This window comes from Nothobranchius furzeri, chromosome 5, assembly GCF_043380555.1.
Source record: "Nothobranchius furzeri strain GRZ-AD chromosome 5, NfurGRZ-RIMD1, whole genome shotgun sequence".
Taxonomy (NCBI): domain Eukaryota; kingdom Metazoa; phylum Chordata; class Actinopteri; order Cyprinodontiformes; family Nothobranchiidae; genus Nothobranchius; species Nothobranchius furzeri.
The window spans coordinates 25,364,274-25,374,954 of record NC_091745.1 but is presented as its reverse complement, the minus strand read 5'-3'; the positions used below and the strand labels follow the sequence as shown (position 1 = coordinate 25,374,954).

The 10,681-nt window shown below is 44.3% G+C and overlaps 1 protein-coding gene across 1 annotated transcript; it reads right to left on the bottom strand.

Annotated features, from left to right (window-relative positions):
- Positions 1-2,603: 2,603 nt before the first annotated feature.
- On the bottom strand, positions 2,604-10,142 carry LOC129159954 (protein phosphatase PTC7 homolog). Its single transcript, XM_054737098.2, has 2 exons — positions 9,418-10,142; positions 2,604-3,635 (listed from the first exon to the last, which is right to left on the bottom strand). Exon 1 carries the CDS (start codon positions 9,936-9,938, stop codon positions 9,708-9,710), a length of 231 nt encoding a protein of 76 aa, XP_054593073.2. The 5' UTR covers positions 9,939-10,142; the 3' UTR covers positions 2,604-3,635; positions 9,418-9,707.
- Positions 10,143-10,681: the final 539 nt, after the last annotated feature.

Genomic DNA, 10,681 nt, shown 5'->3' with positions numbered 1-10,681 from the left:
GGAAGACATCTTTTAAACTCCTCCAGTAGAACCAACTCTCGTAATTCGTTCAGGTTGGTCACTTTGAGGACTGCAGCCATTTATCAAACAGTAAACCCTTCTCTCTCGCAAATTCAACAAATGTTTGCCCCTCATCACGTTTACGAAGAGATCTAAATTTCTGCCTATAAGCCTCAGGTACTAATTCATAGGCATGTAAAACTGCGTCTTTAATAGTATCATAATCCCCACAGTCAGAGACAGACAGAGCAGTCATTACCTCCTGCGCTTTCCCAGACAACTTACATTGAAGGAGAAGAGGCCACACTTCACGCGGCCAACTGAGTGTCGTAGCGATACGCTCAAATGCGGCGAAGTAACTATCCACTTCGGCCTCGCGAAACGGCGGCATCAGCCCCATGCACTTCCCGACATCCAGTCTCTCAGTCGCTGCCAGGGAGCCTCTAGATGCTGCATCAGCACCATGGACAGTTCTTTCAGCCTGCATCTCCAGCTCCATTCGTCTCATCTTTAGTCTCGTGTCAGCTTCCAGTTCGAGTTCCAGTTTGCGAAGCTCGAACTCCCGCCTTCGCTGTTTGTCCTCGGCCTCATATTTCAGGCGTGCGAGTCGCACCTGTAGCCGGGCGTGATCAGGTGACACCGGTCCCGAACCAGGCCGCGGTTCCGGAGACTCTGGATCGTAACGAGGAAGAGTCACTGGGGGAGACTTGGCGACCTTACCCCGCTCTGGAGTCCTCATGATCTCCGCTCCATCCTCGGAATCACCACCCTCAGATGCGCTCCTCGCCTCTTCACCTTCCGTATTGTCCATATCCTGCTGTGAAGGCAAAATAGCAATATCAGCCAAAGGGGAGAGAAGCTTTTTATTTTCCATGAAGGAGATAATCTCGGCCCTGAGATCAGTCTTCAGCATGTGCTGTGAGCCGGCAAGACCAAAGTAGGCAGCTACTTCCAGTAAATCGCTCTTGCAACACTTTTCCAGTTGTCTACGTGAAGGTGCAGCAAGAAAATCTTTCAAAATAAATGTAGACATCGCCTCTCAAAAGCAATAACAAATGACAGAAATGACAAAAGGTTACTATACCAAATACCCCAAACTTATGCCCCCCTCCCGGGCCGAAATCCTACCCACTATTTTGAGTAATAAAACCACAAAAATCCCGGACGAGCCCCCATGTTATATCTTCACAACTGAAAAGGGGGGTGAGGTTCTAATGTCCCAAAACAAATACAAATGTACCAAAATGGAGTACAGAAGAGCAGTAGCTTCTTTTGACTTTCTTAAGTGCACACACGTCTGTCTAAACGTCTTCTAGGACCAATAGAATGACGTAAGCAAAATACTTGAGAGTTATAATCTCTTTTTATTACTTAGTGAATTTGCCAGACATTAAATGTGCACAATGAAGCAGCTGCGGAGACGAGCTCAAGGTTAAAGAGTCGCTCTCCGTCGGAGCGTCCATGAACTGCTTAAATCCTTTTTGAAGAGGTGAGGCGAGCAATCAGTTCATTTGCTGCAGGTGTGATCCCTGATCCGCGTCCTGGAGATTCCTCCCCTCGATATTGCCGCTGTCTGTCCTTGTTGCGGGGATCCTCCCCCGTTGTCCCGGCAACCCTGCACCTCGTTGCAGCAGGAGCTCACGCCCCCACTTCTCTCCTCTGCTCTCCTCTTCTCCTCCAAAGACCCGAAGTTGTGTGAAGTCCCCGGTAACAGAGAAAACAATTACTCAAAGCCCATAACAATATCATAACCACATAAGTGGAGAAAATGTCCAGTAGCAATGAGAGAATTTGCTGTTGCATTTAAGTGATGTTAACTATTATTTAACATTCAAACTTATTTTCAGATATTTTTATTTATTCAAAAACCCTGGTAAGGGATGTTTTTCCTGTATTTGGAGCATCAGAAAAAGTTTTATGGTGGAGGTGATGTTTTAAAGTCACTGAGAAACTGCATGCATGCAGTTTGTTGTTTTGCTGCTAATACAGTAGCAGGTGCAGCTGCTAATACAGTAGCAGGTGTAGCTGCTAATACAGTAGCAGGTGCAGCTGCTAATACAGTAGCAGGTGCAGCTGTTAATACAGTAGCAGGTGCAGCTGCATGTTTTTGCAATAAAAATGTTATGTTGTAATGGAATTCATGCATTAGTTTTTGTTTGCTTTGAACCCAGAGCAGACGTCACACGCCAGACGACATCAACACTGCATACTTTAGTATTTGTTCATTTATCGCGAGTAATATCGATATCGCAATATTAAGCACTGTTATCGAATATCGCAGGTTTTCCTAATATCGTGCAGCCCTAGTTGAGTCCAATCAGGAGATGGATGTTCCAAATTTCGGATCCTGAATGTGGTTTTGTTTGCTGTCCATTAACTCATTCACTGCCATTGACGACAAAAGTTGTCATTTTAAGTCCAAATTTTTTAAATTGCTGGCAGCAAAGGGCTTTACTGACCAGGAACGTCTGGTAGTGAATGAGTTAATAAACACTAATGTAATGAACACATGCACCATAAACACTGAACAAAGGCGCAATGAACATGCTTAAAAAACTATTTATTAACTCATTCACTGCCATTGACGACAAAAGTCGTCATTTTAAATCCAAACTTTGAAAATTGCTGGCAGCAAAGGGCTTTACTTATCGGGAAATGTCTGGAAGTGAATGAGTTAATAAACACGAATGTAATGAACACATGCGCCATAAACACTGAACAAAGGCGCAATGAACATGCTTAAAAAACTATTTATGAACTCATTCACTGCCATTGACGACAAAAGTCATCATTTTAAATCCAAACTTTGAAAATTGCTGGCAGCAAAGGGCTTTACTTATCGGGAAATGTCTGGAAGTGAATGAGTTAATAAACACGAATGTAATGAACACATGCGCCATAAACACTGAACAAAGGCGCAATGAACATGCTTAAAAAAACCAATTTATTAACTCATTCACTGCCATTGACGACAAAAGTCATCATTTTAAATCCAAACTTTGAAAATTGCTGGCAGCAAAGGGCTTTACTTATCGGGAACGTCTGGAAGTGAATGAGTTAATAAACACGAATGTAATGAACACATGCGCCATAAACACTGAACAAAGGCGCAATGAACATGCTTAAAAAACCAATTTATTAACTCATTCACTGTCATTGACGACAAAAGTCATCATTTTAAATCCAAACTTTGAAAATTGCTGGCAGCAAAAGGCTTTACTTATCGGGAAATGTCTGGAAGTGAATGAGTTAATAAACACGAATGTAATGAACACATGCGCCATAAACACTGAACAAAGGCGCAATGAACATGCTTAAAAAACTATTTATTAACTCATTCACTGCCATTGACGACAAAAGTCATCATTTTAAATCCAAATTTTGAACATTGCTGGCAGCAAAGGGCTTTACTGATCAGGAACGTCTGGCAGTGAATGAGTTAACAATAATGCACCTAAGATTTTGGAAAAGAGATTAGTTTTCAACCAAGTTTACACAGACACATAGCCACAGGAATTTCTGCATAAACTGCATGTTCAAAAAACAACAAACTCACCCCATTGTTTAAGACAACCCAACTGCTGGGAACAGCTTCAACTGTGTTGTCTTCCAAAAACTCAACAATGACAAACACGCTGTTAAGAAAAAGAAATGCGAAACATCGGGTTACTCAATTGATTATTCAAGACCAAGCATTGGAAACGGTAAAAAATGTGGTACCAAACTCACTTATTTGTTTTTATTCCAACTTCAAATGGGCACGAGGCAAGGCAGTTAAAACAAGTTGCCAGTCTATCTCACACACACACACACACACACACACACACACACACACACACACACACACACACACACACACACACACACACACACACACACACACACACACATACACACACACACACACACACACACACACACACACACAAATCAAGGGTGTCTATGTAGATTTTACATCTACATAGAATGAAGGACTCCCATGAACACAACATTTCCTCCATTATTTTCTATCCTTATTGCTCTTTTTCTGAGGTCTGGGACTGGGACTTTTTCTATGCAAGAATTCTGTTTCTTGAACTGATAGACATCAACCAAGAAAGATTGGCATGGTACTGTGAAAAGAGGCACTGGATTCTTGTACACACGACAGAGTGCCAAGTTATCGTCCAAGATTTCAAGTAGCTCAGTACATTTTCTGTTCTCCAAAATGTAAGAATTGTCTTGCTTCATGGTTGTCCTCCATTTTGCTTTTGTGAGTGGTCCAGTATATTGTCTTTCTGCCAGTCTTTTTGCTACTTGAGCAAGGGGATTCTTCCCTGATCATACCAGATGTTTTAACCCATGAAGGTAATTTTCAAATGGAAATGCACTGCAGTTGTCAAGACTGTTGAACTTGGTTGCATCCTCGGCCATGTGAAGCAATGAGTGAACATTGTACACCATGAATTCATCGCCATAAAGAATCCTTGCTTCATTCACAAAATACCTCAAAAGATCGTGGGCATATGCGCCTTGAGTCATCACAAGTTCTGGGCATACAAGAATATTCATTGCCACACAAAAGATAACAAAATGTTCATACAGCTCAGATCTCAGAATGCCTTTCAGTGGAAGTTTCCCTGTATATAACATGAACTGGCGAAACTCTGTGGCCTTCCATCTCTCCAAGAGGCAGAGACTTCAAGGCGATCTTGCAAAATCTGAAGGAATGCTGTCTTTTAGGGCAAGCATACACCCACTAACCTGGGACTGCTGCTGTGGAGACATCCTCACAGCTCTTGATCCAGAAAGTCTAGGTTTGCTGGCTTGCTTTCACCACAAGTTAAAACAACTGGGAAGATTGACACTGGGTCTAGCTCCACAGCACAAAGAACAGGCCACATGGTAAGTGCCAGAACTCTTTAACAATGGCAGACCATCAACATTAAAAGACAAATTAAGTTATGTCACTTCCATCAAACCCCTCTCTCTGAGCACTGTACACAACTGTTTTTCCATTGAATAATATAAATATTTCATTGCAGACCTCTCTTGGACTTCAACAACCCTTGATGTATGCAAAAGAGTCCTGCAACAAGATGGCAGCTCTTGATGTCCTCTCCCTCTTAAAATCTTAAGCAATGAATCAATGGCATCACTTTTTACAAGGAATTCTGTGGCCCATTTACTAAGCTGCTCAGCAAGAGAGGGACCCCCCTCTTCAGAGTTTGTATCAGTCTCACAAAAACTTGTACAGGTGCTGGCCAGTAAATTAGAATATCATCAAAAGGTTGAAAATATTTCAGTAATTCCATTCAAAACGTGAAACTTGTACATTATATTCATGCAATGCACACAGACCAATGTATTTCCAATGTTCATTACATTTAAATTTGATATTCATAAGTGACAACTAATGAAAACTCCAAATTTGGTATCTCAAAAAAATAGAATATTCTGAAAAGGCTGAATATAGAAGACACCTGCTGCCACTCTAATCAGCTGATTTACTCAAAACACCTGCAAAGGCCTTTAAAAGGTCCCTCAGTCTTGTTTTGAAGGCACCACAATCATGGGGAAGACTTCTGACTTAACAGCTGTCCAAAAGACAATCATTGACACCTTGCACAAGGAGGGCAAGACACAAAAGGTGATTGCTAAAGAAGCTGGCTGTTCGCAGAGCTCTGTGTCCAAGCACATTAACAGACAGGCGAAGGGACGGAAAAAATGTGGTAGAAAAAAGTGTACAAGCTCTAGGGATAACCGCACCCTGCAGAGAATTGTGACGACAAACCCATTCAAAAATGTGGGGGAGATCCACAAAGAGTGGACTGCAGCTGGAGTCAGCGCTTCAAGAACCACCACGAGGAGACTCATGAAAGACATGGGATTCAGGTGTCGCATTCCGTGTGTCAAGCCACTCTTGAACAAGAAACAGCGCAAGAAGCGTCTCGCCTGGGCCAAGGACAAAAAGGACTGGACTGATGCTGAGTGGTCCAAAGTTATGTTTTCTGATGAAAGCAAGTTCTGCATTTCCTTTGGAAATCAAGGACCCAGAGTCTGGAGGAAGAGCGGAGAAGCACAGAATCCACGTTGCATGAGGTCCAGTGTAAAGTTTCCACCGTCAGTGATGGTGTGGGGTGCCATGTCATCTGCCGGTGTTGGCCCACTCTGTTTCCTGAGGTCCAGGGTCAATGCAGCCGTCTACCAGGAAGTTTTAGAGCACTTCATGCTTCCTGCTGCTGACCAACTTTATGGGGATGCAGACTTCACCTTTCAACAGGACTTGGCACCTGCACACAGTGCCAAAACCACCAGCACCTGGTTCAAGGACCATGGTATCCCTGTCCTTGATTGGCCAGCAAACTCGCCTGACCTTAACCCCATAGAAAATCTATGGGGTATTGTGAAGCGGAGGATGCAATACGCTAGACCCAACAATGCAGAGGAGCTGAAGACGACTATCAGAGCAACCTGGGCTCTCATAACACCTGAGCAGTGCCACAGACTGATCGAGTCCATGCCACGCCACATTACTGCAGTTATTGAGGCAAAAGGAGCCCCGACTAAGTATTGAGTGCTATACATGCACATTCTTTTCATGTTCATTCTTTTCAGTTGGCCAACATTAGAGAAACAAACATTTTTTCATTGGCCTTTAGAATATTCTAATTTTCTGAGATACCAGATTTGATGTTTTCATTGGTTGTCACCTATAAATATCAAAATTAAACGTAATAAACATCGGAAATACATTGGTCTGTGTGCATTGCATGAATATAATGTACAAGTTTCATGTTTTGAATGGAATTACTGAAATATTTTCAACCTTTTGATGATATTCTAATTTACTGGCCAGCACCTGTATTTGAAAATTCATTCATTTCCATTCATTCTTTTTCTGTGTGCATGTGTTCAGAGTCACGGTCCTCATCTTGAGGAATTCCCAAGTCTGAATTAATTTTGCCAACCTCAAGCACACTAGACACATTATCCTCCACACTATTAGAATGTGATGCCCAGGGTCCGAAATTAACACTCGCCACTTGTCAAATGCGAGCAAATTGCTCCATTTGACGAGTAAATTTTTGACCTCTATCTGCCACATGGCGAGTAAATGTTTGCACCAAATTAGTTATGTTTATCAGTCATCTTCCATGGATTTCTGATACTCCTCCCGCCTGCTTGCAACGTACACAAACGTACGCGTAACGTGAGCGCCGCATCCAACGTCATTTCCACCTATCCCATTCAATCAATTTATCAAGTTAGCAGTTAGCTTTGTGTTTAAACTAGTGGTGAAATGTGGCGGTTTTTAACTGGAGTCAGCCAGCCTTCCAAATGAAAACTCGTCGAACTGGAAGAAAAACCACCAGGACCAGTGGCAACCAGAAGATTTTGTGAAAAGTGGCGAACTGGAGATGGCGGAGTCGTGAGACAATGGCTACATTATGATGGCCACGTAGCGTTGCTGCCTTTCACAGACACTTTTTCTGCTCGTGCTGCAAACAGGATAGCCGTCTTCTATCAACTGTCCCCCGGCATTCTTCAAATATCCAAAAAATGCCCGTACTTCTGACTTTGTCTTTAGGGATAATAAATGTCCCGAGTGCTGCGGTCTCCTCCTTTGGCCATTATTTCAGCTTTAGCTTAAAGAAAGTTTTGGGTGTAAACAACAAAGTGCGCATGTGCCGCCGGCAACTTCAGCAGATGATACGGTGGCTGGTAAGGGTCACCGCGCCTACACCGCAGCCACGGTAATCCACCGACATATGTTTGTTAAAAAACAAGATGGTTATTATTATTGTCAACTTTTTTACCGAGGTTTACCGCTACACAGGTTACTGTGACAACCCTAGCCCTGACACACTTTCAGATATTCTCATGGTGCAGCTGTGTTCTCCAGAGATCAAGGACTATGACCCAAATGAGGCTGCAATGCTTTGGCACAAAGACGGTGTCAGAAGCAGGAGGCCAGACTTCATGGACAGAGAAAACAAGGAGTCTGACAAGATTTCAATGAAAGAATTCATAAAAACATCTCTAAAAATAAATAAATAGTAAAAATGACAAAATAGTTGTTTTTCTTATTAATTGATGTTTTAATTATTTTGTCACTCTGTTTGGAATCAACATAACATAGAATTACATGCTTTAGGTAGATCTAAATCATTTAGAATTTTGGCCGGTAAAAAATATGCTTGGTTGGTAGATTTTCATCATCTACCAGCCAACTTGGCCGGTGAGTAAAAAATTTAATTTCGGACCCTGGTGATGCCTCCTCCAGCACCTCTGATTTATATTCATAATCCCCACGTGCCACCTTTTGGCAAGAGAAGCTCACTGTAAGTCTGTCTTGCAAGGACCTAATTTCTCGAGTTGCCCTCCTCTAGCTTCTTAAGTACTTGTGTGAACGCTTCATCCTACAAAAACAGGAAATGTTTATGAAAATTTAGCCTTTTGTGCACAAGTGCAGCATTGCATCATGGGAATGATGAGACGAACTTTTAAAATAAAATGTTAATAAAGGTTGACAGTCTGGGTCAGCCTTTATGTATCTGCTCCTTTTATATAATAAATCTGTAAAGCTGCTCCTTTTATTGTGTTTTCACTGGCACCAGGAGTCAGAGCAGCATGTGAGGGAAAGAGGTCCCCATGCGTGAGCTGAGCAACTCATACTTACCTGGTAGGGGAGATACCATGATCAAGAAGGTGGTTCACCCAGGGTGAGGCTCAGCCATTGCATTAAGTGTTGTGTTGACCCCCATTGTATATAGTTGGGTCCAGGGTGGTGCAATGTCCAGGGTTGACTACGGACAGTTCGGCTTCCGGAATCCGGAGGATGGAGAACAGAAGCAGGACGTGTTGGTGGGGGTCAGGAAGCAGGTCGCCTACAGCAGTACCAGGTGACTGCAGCAACAGCTTAGTATCGAGGCAGCCCCGTCACTCAGGACTTTAAAAATGACACGACTGGTGTCACTGGGAGCTCTGGTTCACCAGTTCTTACTGGTAAGGTAGTTAACTAAACTGGGTTGGCTTCATCACTACTCCTCAACTACTCAGCCTCTGTGCTGCATACCTGGCCCAGGCAGCTGGGGTTGCAGACTCTGCCAGTATCACCCCCCCCCCCCCCCCACCCCCCATACAAGGCACGTCGTAAAGCTAGCACAGCTAAAGCTAACACACATCCCTACACAGACACGGGGAGAGAGGGCCGAGTGCAAAAACCTGCTGCTTCCTGAAGCGTTCGCCCGTCTCTGGAAGTCTTCAGCAGACGGGCCAAGAACATAACTTTAACATCTCGTACTCGAAGAACATTCGCATGGAACAACTTTACAAAAATACATCTGGTCACATGACCATCCTCTGTCATAATGAGCTCTTATTTTTCGATCTGCTCCTTAGCTTTGTGCATTTCAGGCTGACACACACACACACCTGCTTTACCAACTCTGCACCCTCCCGTCACACACATGACAGACCAAGTCCTGTTCTCTTCTGCTGGCTCGGACCCCTGATGCCCCTCAGAAGCACCACTCACGCTCCTCTCCTGCAGACCTGATGGACCGCAGCACACAGGTCTGCAATGCAAAAGGAACCAGATGCTGGTCGTCTCTGGGATGAGCGACTGAATCCTGCGGATGTACTGGAAGCATCAGCTGTTACAGCCTGACCAGCAGGACTGAAGGCAGCTCATCTCTTAAGGAGGCAGACGTCCTCCTCCACGTCTAGTCGGTGTATTCTGCCACAATGGACAGCAATACTGTGATGTCATCTGGCTTTCCTCCTCTCACATTCAGCTCATAATCACAGGCATACTGTGCAAAAGGGGACATGTAGTTGGGGTCGTATGCCAGCACATGGGCTTGTTCTGCGATGCTGCGGGCCGTCTGCTGAATGCTCTCGTAGTTTGAGTTCTTCAGCTTCTTAAGCTCCTGCAGGATCATATAATCAGGCATGTTGTCAAACAGCCCGTCAGTGGCGGTGAGGATGATGTCACCCAGCTGCACGTCAAAGGAGGAGCTGTCTGCTGCATCGGGGCTGTCACTGAGAACGGCTCCCTCGGCCTCAGGGGGGGCGATGGACAGCTGGAAGGGCGTGTTGAAATAGTGCTGCTGCTCGTCTGAGCGGTGCACCACCTCCCCTGATAAGAACAGATTTTTTTTTTCCAAAATTTTTATTGACAATTATCAGTTTACAATGCCTTTAAATTTTTTACAATAAAAGGAGCTATTCAACTAGATGATCTCTGTCATTTGTCTGAAGGCTGTGATCCTTTTAAGTTGCAGTTCTCCATGACCCTCAACCTGGAGGTCCCCAGACTGGGGGGCAGATGGCAGTCATGCCAGCATCAAAATGTACCCAGATCCTCCTCCACAAACCAAAGACCCTTTTTCCTCTGACCCCACAACTGGGGTGTGGTTTGGGATCCTCCATCTATGCGCTTGAGTGTCAGGGTGTTGCTGCCTCAACCTTTTCTCGTGGACTCCGGCTCCACCATCCGAATGTCACAGAGGCGATTCTTCTTTGTGGCTGTGTCCTTGGCTCGCCGCCCGCAACCCTGACGATGTCCTCAGGGCTGCAGCCATCTGGATCACAGCCACGGGGGGGATCTGCATGTGATTTCTCACCAGCAAGTTTCTGGAGGTCCAAATGGCGTCTTTGATGGCGGCTAGGGTGAGCCTTTCCTCGTCACTGAGTT

What these genes read in the sequence shown, in the direction of transcription:
- LOC129159954 (XM_054737098.2), bottom strand. Translation starts at nt 9,938, where the DNA reads ATGCCTGATTATATGATCCTGCAGGAGCTTAAGAAGCTGAAGAACTCA.